The 20,277-nt window shown below is 54.2% G+C and overlaps 1 protein-coding gene across 1 annotated transcript in view; it reads right to left on the bottom strand.

The window, feature by feature from the left end:
* The window catches only part of ATRNL1 (attractin like 1), a 1,808,663-nt gene that overhangs the window by 1,196,560 nt on the left and 591,826 nt on the right, over nt 1–20,277 (bottom strand). The window contains exon 9 of the mRNA XM_086919594.1: nt 5,420–5,603. Within this exon, the coding sequence (XP_086775720.1) occupies nt 5,420–5,603 (184 nt within the window). The remainder of the gene's footprint in view (nt 1–5,419; nt 5,604–20,277) is intronic.

The following is a 20,277-nucleotide window of genomic DNA, read 5'->3' as shown; positions in this document are numbered from 1 at the left end:
CACTGTAAGGAAAAGTCTCTTTTTGCATTATCACCCCAAAGTTTTGGATTGCTGAAGCTGATTTTTTGACTCCGAGTGCACTGAGGCCTGCTAACCAGACCTCAATGCCTGTGCTCTAACCTCTTACAAAGAGAACATTAAATTGGTTACCCCCAATTGGTATAAGCGGACTTACTCATAAGTTCTTAGTATATGGTACCACAGGTACTCAGGGCATGTAAGTTACAGAGCCGGCCTATTGCTGCAGCACGTACTGTGCCACCTTGCAAGAGACAAAGTACAAAGTGGCTCACAGCGTGCTACTGCAGTCTGTAAGAGCAGTTTTAAACTGCAATTTCGACTTAGCAATGTGAACCAATGGCAAAGCCCCCACTTCCCTTCACAATATATATAATTATCCCCTATGGAAGGCCTATAGAGCCTTAAGGCAGGGAGCAGTTTATTATTAAGTGGAACATGTACTTTAATATGTCCTAACATTAAAAAGTCCAAATTGTGGTTTCACTCTGTAAAAGCTAGTAGCCCCATTGGTTAGTACAGAGTTACAGCTGACATCTCAGTCCTTATAACTTCTGAATGGGACTACCAAAATGGGTACTTCCAGATATCTAATTAATTGTGGCACGAAACTGACTTGATGGTCAAGTCGACTTTATTATCCCTTTTAAGAAAAGGAAACTTTTAGAAAATTGCCACTCTATTGCACATTTTATCTGATGGCCTTTCACAGCTGCTGGCCAAAAGACAGATCTTTGCCGTCCTGGGGAGTAGTGAGAATGACTCTCAGGCTCAAGAACAATAGAGTTCGTTTCAGGGTCGAACTGAGACAAAAAATGGGCCCGGGCACCCAAACAAAAGTAGCCATCATTATTAGCAAAGCATTTAGCTAAAAAAGTGGCAATATCAGGGTAATCAACGGTAAAAATGGGCCCATCTGGTAATAAAACCAGCCACCAACTGTTAAAAAAAAGCAGCCCACAATGATCTTTCAGACCAGCCCATTGGGCACTGCCTGATTGCCCTATAGGCCAGTCTGACCCTGCCTGTAACAGAGGGAGGTGTTACCTCCCTTTTGCAGGAAGCCACACAGGGCGTTTGCCCAAAAAGTAAGCTTCAAAGGAGAAGGAGCTTTTGATGTGCAAGTGCTGATCACGCTCGAGAAGGGCTGCCCCTTTGTTAAAGTAGATGGGCTAGTGACAGGAACAACGTGCGGAAACCAGTAGTCAAACCATTTTTTCTGTGGGCATGTAGCCCGCAGGTAGCCACTCCTCTAGGGTTGGCTACCAAGCTCCTGACGACTGAGGAAGGGTTTAGACATCTTGAGCGTAGGTACAATAGTGCACTCTGGGATTGCTAAATGCCACACGTACCTGGAAGTCATCACAAGGTGGGAGGGAACCTATTGGCTAGTGGCCACATCATCCCTCAGGGCACTTTCAGGAAATAAATACCCCCCCTGGCACCCTGAACCTCAGATCACATATGGACTGGAGAGAGGACCGAAGAAATACGTATCGACTGACCCCTGGACCTGGCAATAAAGGCTGCACCAACCGCTGGACTGCACCTACTGCTTACTGGGCTACTGAAGAGAGGACTGTCCCTGTAGTGCCTGGCTCATGGAACCGTCACTCCCAAGACCTAGACCGTCGTAGTGAGTCCAAGGGTCAATTGGCTGACTCCTTGTTTCAACACCAGGGCCCTAAGTGGAAGCAGCGGCTGACATCCTAAATATCGGATGAGGCAACCACTGACCAGCAATGCCTGGTCAACGCCAAAGCTGTCAGTCATAGTTCAATATAAACAAAGTTCATAATGAACTACGATTGAGAACTCTGGAGTTGAGGCTGAAGGCAGTGCGAGTCTCATAGTACACCAGTGTGTTAAGAATAAACAAATGAAAATGCACTCACCCACTGCATGCACTGGCTCGCTTCCGGTCCTCCTGCTTCTGTCCCTCGGTGCCAGTGTGGTCTGCAGGCTGCAGCAGTTCTCCACGCTAATCCGATCGCTGCTCTCATGCTGCTGGATAATGTTAGCCTCATGAGATCAGCACCAGGATTGACTGGAGTGGGATGCCTCAATGCTCCTGTAGGCCCCGGGGCCATTGCCTGCTCTCCACCCAGATGGGTGAAGAAGTTTACACTGCGCATGTCAAGCTGGCCGTCGCAAGACAACCGGCCAAAGTGACATGCCCAGTGTAAACTGGTGGAGAGAGCACCACTCCCCTGCTGCCAGTCAGGAGCAGTGACCCCGCCCCCAAAAACGGCTCAGGCAGGGGAAAGGGACAAATACATTGGTAATAAACTATATTAATTACCTGTCGCAGGACTGCTCACGGAAAAGTGTAAAAGAAAAAATACAATGATAATAACTTCAGTTATTATCATTTTATTTTTAGTATCATTATGAGTGGGGCGGGGCTTGGCTCCCCTGACGTCAGACAGGAGGAGTGGATGCTGCACTCTAAAGTGTGCATGAAGCTTTGGCCGATCGTCTCGGGCTGGCCAAAGCGCCATGCGCACTTTGCATGTTCTCCACACATGTTGCATTGCAGCCTGGATGAAGAACATGCCCAGGACCACAGCCCCTGTCGGAGAGCTGAACCACAGTGCTCAGACCAATCACAAAGGAGCATTGCAGCATTGTGATTGGCTATGGGGAGCCTGGGTACTTGCTGAAAGAGACACAATGTGGGAGAGATGGAAGAGAGACACAACGAGATCAGGTAAGTGAATTTAAAAAAAAATTCAACTCCTCTCTATCACACACCCCCTGCCTCACCACCCCTGTAGCCTACCAGCCGCCACTGTAATTATTTTATTTTTCACCTTTTGCAGCACTAGCAGCAGGGGGTGACTCTCCTCTGCCATAATGGAAGGGCCACTGCTAAAAAGCTGAAGTAGCTCTTCCTGGCTAGTCAGTAGCCACCCACAAGGAATCACCGCTGACTGCCAATGTGCATCCAGGAAGACCTCCACTCTGGACTAAAAAGTTGCTCCCATGTCTGCCAGACCCAGGGGGAAGGATCAGTCACCAAAGATGGATACTAGCCCTTACCAATGGAAACCACTGGAAATGCTGTGTCTGGAGATGGGTAGACAAGTGGCCAAAGTTGTCCCACCTTACCTGCGGACTGACGAATAACCGCATGGTGACCCACGTCAACCACACATCATCCAGAGCATCTTTCAGCATCCTGTATACTCACCATCAAGACCACTCTATTGAAGTCTAGTGTGGAACCGAACTTGAAACTGCTCTGGTAACCAGGTAACTGTCCAAATAATCCTTATTGGCCTCCTAAACTTCTCTGTGTTGGAATTGGTCACCTAGTCCTGGCCAGAGTAGCCAAACAAAACTCTTTTCAAATGTTTCCAAACTGTACGGTTACCAATTCTTGTTTGCATTTTGGACTAACAAACTAAAATTTCTGTTTTCTTGAAAAATCTATATCTCTGGAACACTCCAGTAGAATGTATTTATCTTGGTGTCTAAAAATGATTACAAATATAATCTATTTTTTTAAATTGGAGTCGGATTTCTTTTGTATTGTCTGACTTTCTTATTCTGTTATTTGGTGCTTTTAAATGCTTTGCTCTATTTGTTTAAGTCTTACTGCTGTAAGTCACAGTTACCCAGGGCTAAGGAAGAGATTTTACAAACGAGCCTGACTGGACCTAAGACTGTTTCGTGAGTGTATTACATGGTGAGGTCACACAAGCACACCATAGAATACACCAGAATCCTCACATATCCCTACATTTACTTTGCTGTTTACATTCTTTCTCAATGCAATGTTTTATTCACAGCTTTTCATAACAATGGTTACGTTTCTATGTAAGTAGTCAACAAATTGAAGTTTATTCTGTTAAACAACAACACCGTGAAACCTACTAGAAAAGAAACAAGTGCAATTGTCCCTCTGTAGCAGGTGTCCCACTGTGAAAATCACTGCTCAAGGGCAAAAAAACAATAGCTTGCAGAAATCAATCTGAGCTATTCCCAGCGCACAACATGGTGCTACCTACATGCCATGCAAACAAGAGGCTGACGAACACACTTAATTCAGACACTTAACTTGATTATTTGTAAGGAACACAGGGAAATGGTAAAAATGCTGCTCTCTCAAGGATGCCACTGAAACAAACAAGACAAAGCAAGGGGGCTTTAGAAAGAGAAAATAGAGAGACCCAGCGAAGTCTCTTTACAAAATAAATAAAGTGAAAAGAAGAGTGGTGGAGATTTTCTAAACGCTACAAATCAAAAGAGTCAACTTTTCTCTAACATTTATAAATCCTGACCTTCTTGACAGACGGATGTCATTTTTGTGTTTCTAAATTTTAACATGCATTTCTCTATGAGATGTATGTTCAGGTTTCATACATGAAATCGGTTTTAACTCCCTAAATACTAGATTTTTTAAATTTAGTTAACTTGAGTCATCAACTATTGTTCTCTAGTAAAAACAGTTTTACAGATATTCCAATCCAGCACCTAAAGGCAACTTGTTCAATTAAATCAATTCAAATCATTGATTTTAAAATGAAGGCACGTGAATAGAGCATTACATCTCTAGTGACATGAATCTATATGCAATCCTACCATTGGCTCGCCGAAAGGGCTGATCTTAAGCCTACAGTTTCTGCCAATGCACTGGTCTCTACCGACCTCACCATGGGTGGTTTTAGGTATGCAACGTTTACAACGGAATTTTTACAACGCACTACCATTAGAACGCAGGCATTACCACGCATACCATTACAACGCATTGCGCTGGGGGGCGCTCTAGGATAGGAAATAAGTATAATTTTATATCCAACACCTTCCCTAGTGTCCACGGGGACTGGAGTTGGAATATAAAATTATACTTACTACTATCCAGCACCTCTAAGCGCTATGCGTTGTAACGGTATTCGTTGTAAATACTGCGTTGTAAAGGTATGCGTGGTAACAGTATGCGTTGTCACGTCATACATCCTGATCTTAAGCTTTTATTATTGAATGAATCAAATCATTTTTTTCTGGGAACCCCACAGAAAGTTCCTAGTGGTGTACAAAAAAACACGAATACTGATTTAAAAAGTTCATATCGAAAAATGAGAGGAATGAAACAAATGTGTATGCATAGAAATAACACCACACAAAAGAGGATGCAGAAAATTTGGTATGTGTGTGCTGTCAGCACTTGAAGTCAGAGTGCTTGTCAGCAGTCAGGCTCCTCAAAATCGTTAAATACGAAATTGAAGGGCTCTTGGAATTTAATGGGCACTATTTTTTGAGCCAATGGTCGTTTACTTCAAAAATATTGAGAAACCTTCAAGTGTCAGGCGTTCAATCAGGCATAGACGATCTGAGCCTAATTTCAATTTCCAGGGTAATGCAAGAAACAAAGCAGTTTTCCATTCAAGCAACTCACCATGTCCTTGTATTGACTTTGTATCGGTACAGATCATCCACTAGCCCATATTTGTTCCCAGGGAAGGCTTTGTATCCTCCGTGGACGTAGACCGATTTGGTGGTGGTGTCGTAGATGCTACTGTGCCCATATCCACCTTGGACAATTGCGCCCTTCGTTTCCGGGACCAGCCAGATGTTTGACCCTGAAAGAAACATGCAATCAGCATCAAATGTTGTAGCTATTATGACAGGATTGGCACTCACTGGTCTTCCTCTATATGGAGAACTTCAACCGTTTATTTATAAAATCCCAGTAGCAAATGCACAAGGGGCAAATAAAGGAAACAAACGCATTCTAGTTGTGAAACAAATAAGTGCAAGGACTGATCTATATTCAGATTGCTATGAAAAGATTCATGGACATTATTGAAGTATTCATAGCTGCCAAAGAAGCCCCATATCATCAGGAGCAACTTTCTCAGGACATGGCATAATAGCCAACTGTGCTTTTCATGATAGGAGTGGTAAGGGCCGTCCAAGATGGAAAAGATAGAACTACCAGCCCCAGTCATCAAGTATCATGCCCAGTGGTACAGTGACCCAAGTGTAGAGGATGCATCCAGATAGGAGATGATTGCTGGGCACAAATTATTTCCTTAATTGTCCCCTTGTCCCCTCTTAAGTTGTGGATAATAGTGCTTCCTTGCACAGTGCAGGTAGGAGTGGAGCAGGCTCATGCACAAACAGCTGAAGATGGCACCCTGCGGGTGGATGCACAGACAGCGCTTTATAGCATTCTGGATATGTCTCCACATTTAAGCTGAAAATGCTACATGCGTGTTCCAAGCGTTTGCATCGCACTGTTGGAAATGGGTTTTCAGGTTGACTAGGCTATGCACCTAAGCCAAGCAGAATCCACCACTCTAGTCAGGATAAGAGGATTACACGTCTAAACCCTGCTCACCCCCTTGGTAGCTTGGCACGTGCAGTCAGGCTTATAGCAGAGCCAATGTGTAAAGCATTTGCATATAACAAACAGTGCTACAGTGCAAAAAAAGGACACCAAACCAGTTTAAGAAAAATATACAATATTTATCTGTGTAAAGCAACACCAAAACGGTAAAAATCCAACATACAGTTATCAAAATACGAATAATGCAAAAACAGGCTTTATACACAGTTCTTTTAAGTCAATAGCTGCGTCCGGGGCTATCATGGCATTGTGAACAAACAAATTCAATAGTTTCGGCCGGTCACGGCGGACTTGCTATGATGTCAGGAAGACCTGTAAAACAGTAACTTTGGAGATGCATGGCATCGCACCCTGCGGTGAGCTCTGGAGGAGCGGCGTCGGTTCCGGAACTTGGTGCGGCGTCGTTCATTCCTTGAAGTCACACAAGTTGCAAGTCGAACTCAGTGAGTTTGAAGTCAGGAGTGCCAGGAGGCTTTGGGGCTGCTGTGTGAAGTGGAGCGGTGCGACGTTCGTTGCCCTCAGGTCGCGGTGCAGGCAGCAACTCTGTGACGGTCGTCTAGCGGCATTGGTGAGGTCAGAGCTGCAGTGCGAAGCAGAGCGAGGCTCATTGAAGTGCTGGCAGCCCATGGCGCAGGCAGCTAAGTCTTCAGTGCTGAAGCACTTTTGTCTGTACACCCACGTCTGCGGTGCGAGATGAGGCAATGCGGTCTGCGGGCTCACAGGTTTCAGTGCAGGCAGTGGTGTTGGCTGACAAACTGAAGTCGATGGCGCTGGCGGTGATGGGCCAAGGCTGTGGTGTGGGACGGGGCGGTGCGTCGTCTAACTTACGAGCAGTGCCCCCAAACCACAGTGCAGGCAGTGGCGTCAATGTCAGCTTGGAGCATCGTCATTTGTGGGACCAGGGTTACGGTGTGAAGTGGGACGATGTTCCGTGTTCTCCACAAGTGGTGTCCACAGGTCACGGTGCAGGCAGAGGCGTCGGTGACGGCGTTGAGGCATCATCGGGGATGCCACAGTGGCTATGTGAAGCGAGGCGGTGCAGAGTGCGGTGCCTGCAGGTCACGATGCATGCAGTGGCTTGGTGGCGGCGATTGACAGTTTCATCAGTGAGACCACAGTTATGTTATGTTATGTTATGTTAAGCTGAATTTGTAAAGCGCACTGACACCATAAGTTTCCTGACGCTGAAAATGAGTGCAGAAGATGTGGCAGAGCAGGCTAACCGGACCTAGCGAATAACCAGGTTTTTAAGGTCTTTCTGAAATTCAGTAGGGTACTACTGGTCTTGATCGCCAAGGAGAGGGGATTCCACAGCTTGGGTGCCAAGTGTGCAAATCTGCGACCTCCTAGCTTTTTGAGTTTGATAGTGGGGGTGACCAGTAGGTGAAGGTGAGCCAACCGGAGATTGCGAGCCAGGCAGTGCTTCACAATGAGGGCTTTCAGGAAGTCTGGGCTGTTGCAGTGGAGGGCTTTGAATATAAGACAGCCGGTCTTGAAGGCGGCCCTCTGTGCGATTGGTAGCCAGTGCAGTTTACGCAGCATGGGTCTAGCTGATTGCCATTTCGGAGTTTTGTAAATTAGTCTTGCTGCCTGATTTTGCACGATTTGAAGGCGGCGGAGCAATGACTGTGGTAGGCCTAGGTAGAGGGAGTTGGAGAAGTCGAGACGGGATAGTACCAGGGAGATCACAACTTGTACCAGTGCCGCGTGCGAGAGCAGGTGGGAGATCTTCCGGATTTTCCGCAACTGAAATATGCTAGATGAAATGACTGCCCCAACCTGAGCCTTGAGGGAGAGATCGGAGTCGATGATCACCCCAAGGCTCTTCACCGAGCCAGAGGGTGTGGGGGATGGGCACAGCTCATTAGGCCAGAACTGTGGGCCCCAGTATGCCACGCATTTGCCTGGCAGGATGAGTTCCCTTTTTCCAGGGTTGAGTTTTAATTGGTTGTGATTCATCCACCGCTGTATGTGGAGCATCACTGCTTGGAATTCTGTTGCAGCATCGGGGGAATCGAGAGGGAAGATGATCTGCAGATCATCTGCGTAATTGAACACAGTGATCTTCCACTTCTTTAGCGAGTGGATCAGTGGCCGAAGGTACAGATTAAATAGTAAGGGTGAGAGGGAGGATCCCTGGGGGACACCACATGTCGTGGGTGCCTTAGTCGCCGTGAAGGGACCGAGACGGACCGTTTGCACTCTGCACGAGAGAAATGACTTAATCCACTCAAAGGCGGGGCCCTGGATGCCAGCCTGTCCGACACGGTGTAGGAGGATGTTATGGTCCACCGTGTCGAACGCAGCAGACAAATCCAGGAGCACTAGTGCCTGCGGGGCCCCTTTGTCTGCGTTCCCCCTCAGGGCATCTAGTACTGCCAGGATAATGGTCTCGGTGGAATGTGCTGGCCTGAAACCAGCTTGATGGGGTTCGAGAAAGCAGGAGCTCTCGATGAATTTTGAGAGGCACATGGTTACATGGGCCTCGAGGAGCTTAGATGGGTAGGGCAAAAGGGAAATGGGGCGGTAGTTGGAAAGGTTGACGGGGTCTGCCCCCGGTTTCTTCAATAAGCCTCCTTAAAAGACCTGGGAACCGTGCCTGTGCTATGGGATGCATTCAGAAGGGGGAGGATACTGTCTGGTAGGGAAAAAAATACATCCCTGAGAACAGGGGTGGCAGCAATCGTTGAGAGACCCTGATTTAATACGATTGATGAGCTATGAGAGGATGCTAGAGCTGATGACGGGGAAGTGAGTCAAAGATAGGGGGTTAGAGGGGGAAGAGTCCGACGGACTGACAGAGGTGGGGGGGAGAATGGTGTTCTTGATATCCACGATTTTCTCGATAAAGAAGGTGTTCAGTGCATTGCATGTCTAATGTGTGGGAACTTGGGTAGGGAGAATTCTGTCATCAGAGGAGAAATCATTCATGATTTTAAAAATTTCTTTTGATTTATTGCGGGCTGAGAGGATTCTGTCTGGGACATGTGTGGATTTGGCCAAGGAGATCGCGTTTTTATATACTTTGCGGGCCGCGACAAAGAGCAGTCTATCGGGGTTGGAGTAGTTGCGTCTCTAATTCCATTCTTGTTGGCGTAGCTTCAGTTTCTGTGCCTTAAGGTCACTCGAGAACCATCTATGTGAGTTGCCATGCTTGGCACGTGCAAATTTAATGAGGAGGGCGAACCTATCACTGGCTGTCTGTAGCCAATTAGCAATGTCTCCCTCCATCGAGTCGACACTAGAGTCGAAGTTAACGGTGGGGCGAGTGTTGGCCAGGAAATCTAAGAAGCCTAGGGAGTCCTAGGAGCTCCATTTACGTGACAGCCCACCTGCTAGGATAGGGGCCTTGGCCCTACCCCCGACTATGACAGTGACATCGATCAGGTGGTGGTCCGACCAGATACAGGGGGAAATGATTGGACTGGAGAGTACTAGGTTATGTGTCCAGATATGGTCGAGAATGTGGTCCTTTATATGGGTGGGTATAGTAATTTGTTGAGCCAGATTAAGACTGGTTAGAGCTTCGAATAGTTCCGTGGCGTGCCGTCCAGCTCGGTCATTATCAAACCAGTAATTGAAATCAACGAAGAGAGCAACTTTAGGGTGTGGTACGTCATCAAGTTTACCATCTGTTTGCTCAGGGAGATGGGGAACGAGGGCATAGGCTGAGGGAGATGGTAAATGAGTATAAGCGCAAGAGCACCTGCGTCAGTCTCAAGGTTGATGACTAGGTTGCGGTGCGAAGTGCGGCAGAGTACCTTGAGGTCAGGGAGCAGGCAGCGGCATTGTTGACAGCATCGGGTTACCTTTCTCCCAGAAGATGATGACGTTTTTTATTTCCCTGAGATTTACAACAGGTGGTAAGATCTGCATTAAGCGTTTGGAGATACTTAGCATACAGAAAGAACAGTCCAGTCCTTTCCCTGCCCAAGACTGGATCTGCAACTGTAGGCCAAACCAACAAAGCAACAACAGCAAAGGGGCAGTACTCCTCCTGGCAGCTCTTCCAGCTCTTCGTCCTGGCAGGTTCCTTAGTCCAGCAGTAATATAAAGTTCTGGGGTCTGGGCCCCAATATTTATACCACATTTTCCTTTTACGTTGGTACAAACCAAGTTACTCTGGCACACATAAACCAGTTCTGCCTGGCTCAGGCCAGGTTCACTACAGGCGGTTGAGAAAGCTTTGTGGAAGGCAGCCACAGTATATTCAGGTGCAAGCGACAACTCCTCCCACTAATCTAAATGCAGCCAAGGTCTATGAAGCCTTGCTATAAGTCACCCAGGTCTAGTGCAAATGCACATCCCCAGCTCCTGTCACTCCAAACCCAGGTGGTGAATATAAAAATTGTAGAGGCTTGCACTGCTCCTGCCTGCGCTGCATGTGTTGGGTGTGTGGGGGAGGCTTGCGCTCCTGCCAGCGCTGCAAGTGTTGGGTGTGCGAGGGAGGCTTGCGCTGCTCCTGCCTGCGCTGTATGTGTTGGGTGTGCGAAGGAGTCTTGCGCTGCTCCTGCCTGCGCTGCATGTGTTGGGTGTGCAAGGGAGGCTTGCTCTGCTCCTGCCTGCGCTGCATGTGTTAGGTGTGTGAGGGAGGCTTGCGCTGCTCCTGCCTGCACTGCATGTGTTAAGTTTGTGAGGGAGGCTTGCGCTCCTACCTGCGCTGCATGTGTTGGGTGTGCGAGGGAGGCTGGCGCTCCTCCTACCTGCGCTGCATGTGTTGAGTGTGTGAGGGAGGCTTGTGATGCTGATGCCTGCGCTGCATGTGTGGGGTGTGTGAGAGAGGCTTTCGCTGCTTCTGTCTGCGCTGCATGTGTTGGGTGTGTGAGGGAGGCTTGCGCTCCTCCTGCCTGCGCTGCATGTGTTGCGTATGTGAGGGAGGCTTGCGCTCCTCCTGCCTGCACTGCATGTGTTGGGTGTGCGAGGGAGGCTTGCGCTCCTGCCTGCGCTGCATGTGTTGGGTGTGCGAGGGAGGCTTGCGCTGCTCCTGCCTGTGCTGCATGTGTTGGGTGTGCAAGGGAAGCTTGGGCTGCCTCCTGCCTGCGCAGCATGTGTTGGGTGTGTGAGGGAGGCTTGCGCTCCTGCCTGCGCTGCATGTGTTGGGTGTGCGAGGGAGGCTTGCGCTGTTCCTGCCTGCGCTGCATGTGTTGGGTGTACGAGGGAGGCTTGCACAGCTCCTACCTGTGCTGCATGTGTTGGGTGTGTGAGGGAGGCTTGCGCTGCTCCTACCTGTGCTATATGTGTTGGGTGTGCGAGGGAGGCTTGCACTGCTGATGCCTGTGCTGCATGTGATGGGTGTGTGAGGGAAGCTTGCGCTGCTCCTGCCTGCGCTGCATGTGTTGGGTGTGCGAGGGAGGCTTGCGCTGCTCCTGCCTGCGCTGCATGTGTTGGGTGTGTGAGGGAGGCTTGCGCTCAGCCTGCGCTGCATGTGTTGGGTGTGCGAGGGAGGCTTGCGCTGCTCCTGCCTGCGCTGCATGTGTTGGGTGGGTGAGGGAGGCTTGCGCTCAGCCTGCGCTGCATGTGTTGGGTGTGCGAGGGAGGCTTGTGCTGCTCCTGCCTGCGCGGCATGTGTTGGTTGTGCGAGCGAGGTTTGCGCTGCTCCTGCCTGCGCTGCATGTGTTGGGTGTGTGAGGGAGGCTTGCGCTGCTGATGCCTGTGCTGCAGGCCCGGACTGGCCATAGCGGGCACCGGGCAATCTTCTGGTGCGCTGCACGGGTGGGGGCCGGTTTTGGGCCCCTGGGGGCCGTTTTTGTTACAGGGCAGTTTTTGCAGCATAGCTGCAAAATCGGACCTGTACCGTAATCGACCGAAAACCGGCCCCGGCAAAGAGCTCGGCGGCACCTCCAACTCCCCCCAAGTGGGGAGGGGGTGGCCGGCCGAGCACTTTGGCAGGGCCAGTCTTGGTTCCCAGTCCGGTCCTGCTGTGCTGCATGTGTTGGGTGTACGAGGGAGGCTTGTGCTGCTCCTACCTGCGCTGCATGTGTTGGGTGTATGAGGGAGGCTTGCGCTGCTGATGCCTGTGCTGCATGTGTTGGGTGTGCGAGGGAGGCTTGTGCTGCTTCTACCTGTGCTGCATGTGTTGGGTGTACGAGGGAGGCTTGCACTGCTGATGCCTGTGCTGCATGTGTTGGGTGTGCGAGGGAGGCTTGTGCTGCTTCTACCTGCGCTGCATGTGTTGGGTGTACGAGGGAGGCTTGCACTGCTGATGCCTGTGCTGCATGTGTTGGGTGTGCGAGGGAGGCTTGCGCTGCTCTTGCCTGCGCTGCTTATGTCGGGTGTACGAGGGAGGCTTGCGCTGCTCCTGCCTGCGCTGCATGTGTGGGGTGTACGAGGGAGGCTTGCACTCCTGATGCCTGCGCTGCATGTGTGGCGTGTGCGAGGGAGGCTTGCGCTGCTCCTGCCTGTGCTGCATATGTCGGGGGTACGAGGGAGGTTTGCGCTGCTCCTGCCTGCGCTGCATGTGTGGGGTGTACGAGGGAGGCTTGCACTGCTGATGCCTGTGCTGCATGTGTTGGGTGTGCGAGGGAGGCTTGCGCTGCTCCTGCCTGTGCTGCATATGTCGGGTGTACGAGGGAGGCTTGCACTGCTGATGCCTGCGCTGCATGTGTGGGGTGTGTGAGAGAGGCTTGTGCTGCTGATGCCTGTGCTGCATGTGTTGGTTGTGTGAGGGAGGCTTCCGTTGCTCCTGCCTGCGCTGCATGTGTTGGTTGTGCGAGCGAGGTTTGCGTTGCTCCTGCCTGCGCAGCATGTGCTGGGTATGTGAGGGAGGCTTGCGCTGCTGATGCCTGTGCTGCAGGCCCGGGCTGGCCATTGCGGGCACTGGGCAATCCCCCGGTGCCCTGCACGGGTGGGGGCCGGTTTTGGGCCCCTGGGGGCCGTTTTTGTTACAGGGCCGTTATTGCAGCATAGCTGCAAAATCGGCCCTGTACCGTAATCGACCGAAAACCGGCCCGCCAAAGAGCTCGGCGGCACCTCCAACCCCCCAGTGGGGAGGGGTGCCGGCCGAGCACTTTGCCAGGGCCAGTTGTGATTCCCAGTCCGGCCCTGCTGTGCTGCATGTGTTGGGTGTACGAGGGAGGCTTCCGCTGGGCCTGCCTGAGCTGCATGTGTTGGGTGTGTGAGGGAGGCTTGCGCTCCTGCCTGCGCTGCATGTGTTGGATGTGCGAGGGAGTCTTGCGCTGCTCCAGCCTGTGCTGCATGTGTTGGGTGTGCGAGGGAGGCTTGCGCTGCTCCTGCCTGTGCTGCATGTGTTGGGTGTACGAGGGAGGCTTGCGCTGCTCCTGCCTGCGCTGCATGTGTTGGGTGTGCGAGGGAGGCTTGCGTTGCTCCTGCCTGTGCTGCATGTGTTGGGTGTGCGAGGGAGGCTTGGGCTGCTGATGCCTGTGCTGCATGTGTTTGGTGTGCGAGGGAGGCTTGGGCTGCTGATGCCTGTGCTGCATGTGTTGGGTGTGTGAGGGAGGCTGGCGCTGCTCCTGCCTGCGCTGCATGTGTTGGGTGTGCGAGGGAGGCTTGCACTGCTGATGCCTGTGCTGCATGTGTTGGGTGTGCGAGGGAGGCCTGCGCTGCTCCTGCCTGTGCTGCATGTGTTGGGTGTGCGAGGGAGGCTTGCGCTCCTCCTACCTGTGCTGCATGTGTTGAGTGTGTGAGGGAGGCTTGCTCTGCTCCTGCCTGCGCTGCATGTGTTAGGTGTGTGAGGGAGGCTTGCGCTGCTCCTGCCTGCACTGCATGTGTTAAGTTTGTGAGGGAGGCTTGCGCTCCTACCTGCGCTGCATGTGTTGGGTGTGCGAGGGAGGCTGGCGCTCCTCCTACCTGCGCTGCATGTGTTGAGTGTGTGAGGGAGGCTTGTGATGCTGATGCCTGCGCTGCATGTGTGGGGTGCGTGAGAGAGGCTTGCGCTGCTTCTGTCTGCGCTGCAGGTGTTGGGTGTGTGAGGGAGGCTTGCGCTCCTCCTGCCTGCGCTGCATGTGTTGGGTATGTGAGGGAGGCTTGCGCTCCTCCTGCCTGCACTGCATGTGTTGGGTGTGCGAGGGAGGCTTGCGCTCCTCCTGCCTGCGCTGCATGTGTTGGGTGTGTGAGGGAGGCTTGCGCTCCTCCCTGTGCTGCATTTGTTGGGTGTGCGAGGGAGGCTTGCGCTGCTCCTGCCTGCGCTGCATGTGTTGGGTGTGCGAGGGAGTCTTGCGCTGCTCCTGCCTGTGCTGCATGTGTTGGGTGTGCGAGGGAGGCTTGGGCTGCTGATGCCTGTGCTGCATGTGTTTGGTGTGCGAGGGAGGCTTGGGCTGCTGATGCCTGTGCTGCATGTGTTGGGTGTGTGAGGGAGGCTGGCGCTGCTCCTGCCTGCGCTGCATGTGTTGGGTGTGCGAGGGAGGCTTGCACTGCTGATGCCTCTGCTGCATGTGTTGGGTGTGCGAGGGAGGCCTGCGCTGCTCCTGCCTGTGCTGCATGTGTTGGGTGTGCGAGGGAGGCTTGCGCTCCTCCTACCTGTGCTGCATGTGTTGAGTGTGTGAGGGAGGCTTGCTCTGCTCCTGCCTGCGCTGCATGTGTTAGGTGTGTGAGGGAGGCTTGCGCTGCTCCTGCCTGCACTGCATGTGTTAAGTTTGTGAGGGAGGCTTGCGCTCCTACCTGCGCTGCATGTGTTGGGTGTGCGAGGGAGGCTGGCGCTCCTCCTACCTGCGCTGCATGTGTTGAGTGTGTGAGGGAGGCTTGTGATGCTGATGCCTGCGCTGCATGTGTGGGGTGTGTGAGAGAGGCTTGCGCTGCTTCTGTCTGCGCTGCATGTGTTGGGTGTGTGAGGGAGGCTTGCGCTCCTCCTGCCTGCGCTGCATGTGTTGCGTATGAGAGGGAGGCTTGCGCTCCTCCTGCCTGCACTGCATGTGTTGGGTGTGCGAGGGAGGCTTGCGCTCCTCCTGCCTGCGCTGCATGTGTTGGGTGTGTGAGGGAGGCTTGCGCTCCTACCTGTGCTGCATTTGTTGGGTGTGCGAGGGAGGCTTGCGCTGCTCCTGCCTGCGCTGCATGTGTTGGGTGTGCGAGGGAGTCTTGCGCTGCTCCTGCCTGCGCTGCATGTGTTGGGTGTGCGAAGGAGTCTTGCGCTGCTCCTGCCTGCGCTGCATGTGTTGGGTGTGCAAGGGAGGCTTGCGCTGCTCCTGCCTGCGCTGCATGTGTTGGGTGTGCGAGGGAGTCTTGCGCTGCTCCTGCCTGCGCTGCATGTGTTGGGTGTGCGAAGGAGGCTTGCGCTCCTCCTGCCTCCGCTGCATGTGTTGGGTGTGTGAGGGAGGCTTGCGCTCCTACCTGCGCTGCATGTGTTGGGTGTGCGAGGGAGGCTTGCGCTCCTCCTACCTGCGCTGCATGTGTTGAGTGTGTGAGGGAGGCTTGTGATGCTGATGCCTGCGCTGCATGTGTGGGGTGTGTGAGAGAGGCTTGCGCTGCTCCTGTCTGCGCTGCATGTGTTGGGTGTGCGAAGAAGGCTTGCGCTGCTCCTGCCTGCGCTGCATGTGTTGGGTGTGCGAGGGAGTCTTGCGCTGCTCCTGCCTGCGCTGCATGTGTTGGGTGTGCGAAGGAGGCTTGCGCTGCTCCTGCCTGTGCTGCATGTGTTGGGTGTGCGACGGAGTCTTGCGCTGCTCCTGCCTGTGCTGCATGTGTTGGGTGTGTGAGGGAGGCTTGCGCTCCTCCTACCTGCGCTGCATGTGTTGAGTGTGTGAGAGAGGCTTGCGCTGCTCCTGTCTGCGCTGCATGTGTTGGGTGTGCGAGGGAGTCTTGCGCTGCTCCTGCCTGTGCTGCATGTGTTGGGTGTGTGAGGGAGGCTTGCTCTGCTCCTGCCTGCGCTGCATGTGTTAGGTGTGTGAGGGAGGCTTGCGCTGCTCCTGCCTGCACTGCATGTGTTAAGTTTGTGAGGGAGGCTTGCGCTCCTACCTGCGCTGCATGTGTTGGGTGTGCGAGGGAGGCTGGCGCTCCTCCTACCTGCGCTGCATGTGTTGAGTGTGTGAGGGAGGCTTGTGATGCTGATGCCTGCGCTGCATGTGTGGGGTGTGTGAGAGAGGCTTGCGCTGCTTCTGTCTGCGCTGCATGTGTTGGGTGTGTGAGGGAGGCTTGCGCTCCTCCTGCCGGCGCTGCATGTGTTGCGTATGTGAGGGAGGCTTGCGCTCCTCCTGCCTGCACTGCATGTGTTGGGTGTGTGAGGGAGGCTTGCGCTCCTACCTGTGCTGCATTTGTTGGGTGTGCGAGGGAGGCTTGCGCTGCTCCTGCCTGCGCTGCATGTGTTGGGTGTGCGAGGGAGTCTTGCGCTGCTCCTGCCTGCGCTGCATGTGTTGGGTGTGCGAAGGAGTCTTGCGCTGCTCCTGCCTGCGCTGCATGTGTTGGGTGTGCAAGGGAGGCTTGCGCTGCTCCTGCCTGCGCTGCATGTGTTGGGTGTGCGAGGGAGTCTTGCGCTGCTCCTGCCTGCGCTGCATGTGTTGGGTGTGCGAAGGAGGCTTGCGCTCCTCCTGCCTCCGCTGCATGTGTTGGGTGTGTGAGGGAGGCTTTCGCTCCTACCTGCGCTGCATGTGTTGGGTGTGCGAGGGAGGCTTGCGCTCCTCCTACCTGCGCTGCATGTGTTGAGTGTGTGAGGGAGGCTTGTGATGCTGATGCCTGCGCTGCATGTGTGGGGTGTGTGAGAGAGGCTTGCGCTGCTCCTGTCTGCGCTGCATGTGTTGGGTGTGCGAAGAAGGCTTGCGCTGCTCCTGCCTGCGCTGCATGTGTTGGGTGTGCGAGGGAGTCTTGCGCTGCTCCTGCCTGCGCTGCATGTGTTGGGTGTGCGAAGGAGGCTTGCGCTGCTCCTGCCTGTGCTGCATGTGTTGGGTGTGCGAGGGAGTCTTGCGCTGCTCCTGCCTGTGCTGCATGTGTTGGGTGTGTGAGGGAGGCTTGCGCTCCTCCTACCTGCGCTGCATGTGTTGAGTGTGTGAGAGAGGCTTGCGCTGCTCCTGTCTGCGCTGCATGTGTTGGGTGTGCGAGGGAGTCTTGCGCTGCTCCTGCCTGTGCTGCATGTGTTGGGTGTGTGAGGGAGGCTGGCGCTCCTCCTACCTGCGCTGCATGTGTTGAGTGTGTGAGGGAGGCTTGTGATGCTGATGCCTGCGCTGCATGTGTGGGGTGTGTGAGAGAGGCTTGCGCTGCTTCTGTCTGCGCTGCATGTGTTGGGTGTGTGAGGGAGGCTTGCGCTCCTCCTGCCTGCGCTGCATGTGTTGCGTATGTGAGGGAGGCTTGCGCTCCTCCTGCCTGCACTGCATGTGTTGGGTGTGCGAGGGAGGCTTGCGCTCCTCCTGCCTGCGCTGCATGTGTTGGGTGTGTGAGGGAGGCTTGCGCTCCTACCTGTGCTGCATTTGTTGGGTGTGCGAGGGAGGCTTGCGCTGCTCCTGCCTGCGCTGCATGTGTTGGGTGTGCGAGGGAGTCTTGCGCTGCTCCTGCCTGCGCTGCATGTGTTGGGTGTGCGAAGGAGTCTTGCGCTGCTCCTGCCTGCGCTGCATGTGTTGGGTGTGCAAGGGAGGCTTGCGCTGCTCCTGCCTGCGCTGCATGTGTTGGGTGTGCGAGGGAGTCTTGCGCTGCTCCTGCCTGCGCTGCATGTGTTGGGTGTGCGAAGGAGGCTTGCGCTCCTCCTGCCTCCGCTGCATGTGTTGGGTGTGTGAGGGAGGCTTGCGCTCCTACCTGCGCTGCATGTGTTGGGTGTGCGAGGGAGGCTTGCGCTCCTCCTACCTGCGCTGCATGTGTTGAGTGTGTGAGGGAGGCTTGTGATGCTGATGCCTGCGCTGCATGTGTGGGGTGTGTGAGAGAGGCTTGCGCTGCTCCTGCCTGCGCTGCATGTGTTGGGTGTGCGAGGGAGTCTTGCGCTGCTCCTGCCTGCGCTGCATGTGTTGGGTGTGCGAAGGAGGCTTGCGCTGCTCCTGCCTGTGCTGCATGTGTTGGGTGTGCGAGGGAGTCTTGCGCTGCTCCTGCCTGTGCTGCATGTGTTGGGTGTGTGAGGGAGGCTTGCGCTCCTCCTACCTGCGCTGCATGTGTTGTGTGTGAGAGAGAGGCTTGCGCTGCTCCTGTCTGCGCTGCATGTGTTGGGTGTGCGAGGGAGTCTTGCGCTGCTCCTGCCTGTGCTGCATGTGTTGGGTGTGTGAGGGGGGCTTGCGCTCCTCCTACCTGCGCTGCATGTGTTGAGTGTGTGAGAGAGGCTTGCGCTGCTCCTGTCTGCGCTGCATGTGTTGGGTGTGCGAGGGAGGCTTGTGCTGCTCCTGCCTGTGCTGCATGTGTTGGGTGTGCGAAGGAGGCTTGCACTGCTCCTGCCTGCGCTGCATGTGTGGGGTGTTTGAGGGAAGCTTGCACTGCTGATGCCTGTGCTGCATGTGTTGAGTGTGTGAGAGAGGCTTGTGCTGCTCCTGCCTGCGCTGCATGTGTTGGGTGTGCGAGGGAGGCTTGCGCTGCTCCTGCCTGCGCTGCATGTGTTGAGTGTGCGAGGGAGGCTTGCACTGCTCCTGCCTGCGCTGCATGTGTGGGGTGTTTGAGGGAGGCTTGCACTGCTGATGCCTGTGCTGCATGTGTTGGGTGTGCGAGGGAGGCTTGCACTGCTCCTGCCTGCGCTGCATGTGTTGGGTGTGTGAGGGAGGATTGCGCTGCGCCTGCCTGCGCTGCATGTGTTGGGTGTGTGAGGGAGGCTTGCGCTCCTCCTACCTGCGCTGCATGTGTTGAGTGTGTGAGAGAGGCTTGCGCTGCTCCTGTCTGCGCTGAATGTGTTGGGTGTGCGAGGGAGGCTTGCGCTGCTCCTGCCTGCGCTGCATGTGTTGGGTGTGCGAGGGAGTCTTGCGCTGCTCCTGCCTGCGCTGCATGTGTTGGGTGTGCGAAGGAGGCTTGCGCTGTTCCTGCCTGTGCTGCATGTGTTGGGTGTGCGAGGGAGTCTTGCGCTGCTCCTGCCTGTGCTGCATGTGTTGGGTGTGCGAAGGAGGCTTGCGCTGTTCCTGCCTGTGCTGCATGTGTTGGGTGTGCGAGGGAGTCTTGCATGCTCCTGCCTGTGCTGCATGTGTTGGGTGTGTGAGGGAGGCTTGCGCTCCTCCTACCTGCGCTGCATGTGTTGAGTGTGTGAGAGAGGCTTGCGCTGCTCCTGTCTGCGCTGCATGTGTTGGGTGTGCGAGGGAGTCTTGCGCTGCTCCTGCCTGTGCTGCATGTGTTGGGTGTGTGAAGGAGGCTTGCGCTCCTCCTACCTGCGCTGCATGTGTTGAGTGTGTGAGAAAGGCTTGCGCTGCTCCTGTCTGCGCTGCATGTGTTGGGTGTGCGAGGGAGGCTTGCGCTGCTCCTGCCTGCGCTGCATGTGTTGGGTGTGCGAGGGAGTCTTGCGCTGCTCCTGCCTGCGCTGCATGTGTTGGGTGTGCGAAGGAGGCTTGCGCTGCTCCTGCCTGTGCTGCATGTGTTGGGTGTGCGAGGGAGTCTTGCGCTGCTCCTGCCTGTGCTGCATGTGTTGGGTGTGCGAAGGAGGCTTGCACTGCTCCTGCCTGCGCTGCATGTGTTGAGTGTGCGAGGGAGGCTTGCACTGCTCCTGCCTGTGCTGCATGTGTGGGGTGTTTGAGGAAGGCTTGCACTGCTGATGCCTGTGCTGCATGTGTTGAGTGTGTGAGAGAGGCTTGCGCTGCTCCTGCCTGCGCTGCATGTGTTGGGTGTGCGAGGGAGGCTTGCGCTGCTCCTGCCTGCGCTGCATGTGTTGAGTGTGCGAGGGAGGCTTGCACTGCTCCTGCCTGTGCTGCATGTGTGGGGTGTTTGAGGAAGGCTTGCACTGCTGATGCCTGTGCTGCATGTGTTGGGTGTGCGAGGGAGGCTTGCGCTGCTCCTGCCTGAGCTGCATGTATTGGGTGTGTGAGGGAGGCTTGCGCTGCGCCTGCCTGCGCTGCATGTGTTGGGTGTGTGAGGGA

Source organism: Lissotriton vulgaris, chromosome 5, assembly GCF_964263255.1.
Source record: "Lissotriton vulgaris chromosome 5, aLisVul1.2, whole genome shotgun sequence".
NCBI lineage: Eukaryota > Metazoa > Chordata > Amphibia > Caudata > Salamandridae > Lissotriton > Lissotriton vulgaris.
The sequence above is the reverse complement of the archived record's forward strand: the minus strand, read 5'-3'. Positions and strand labels throughout refer to the sequence as shown.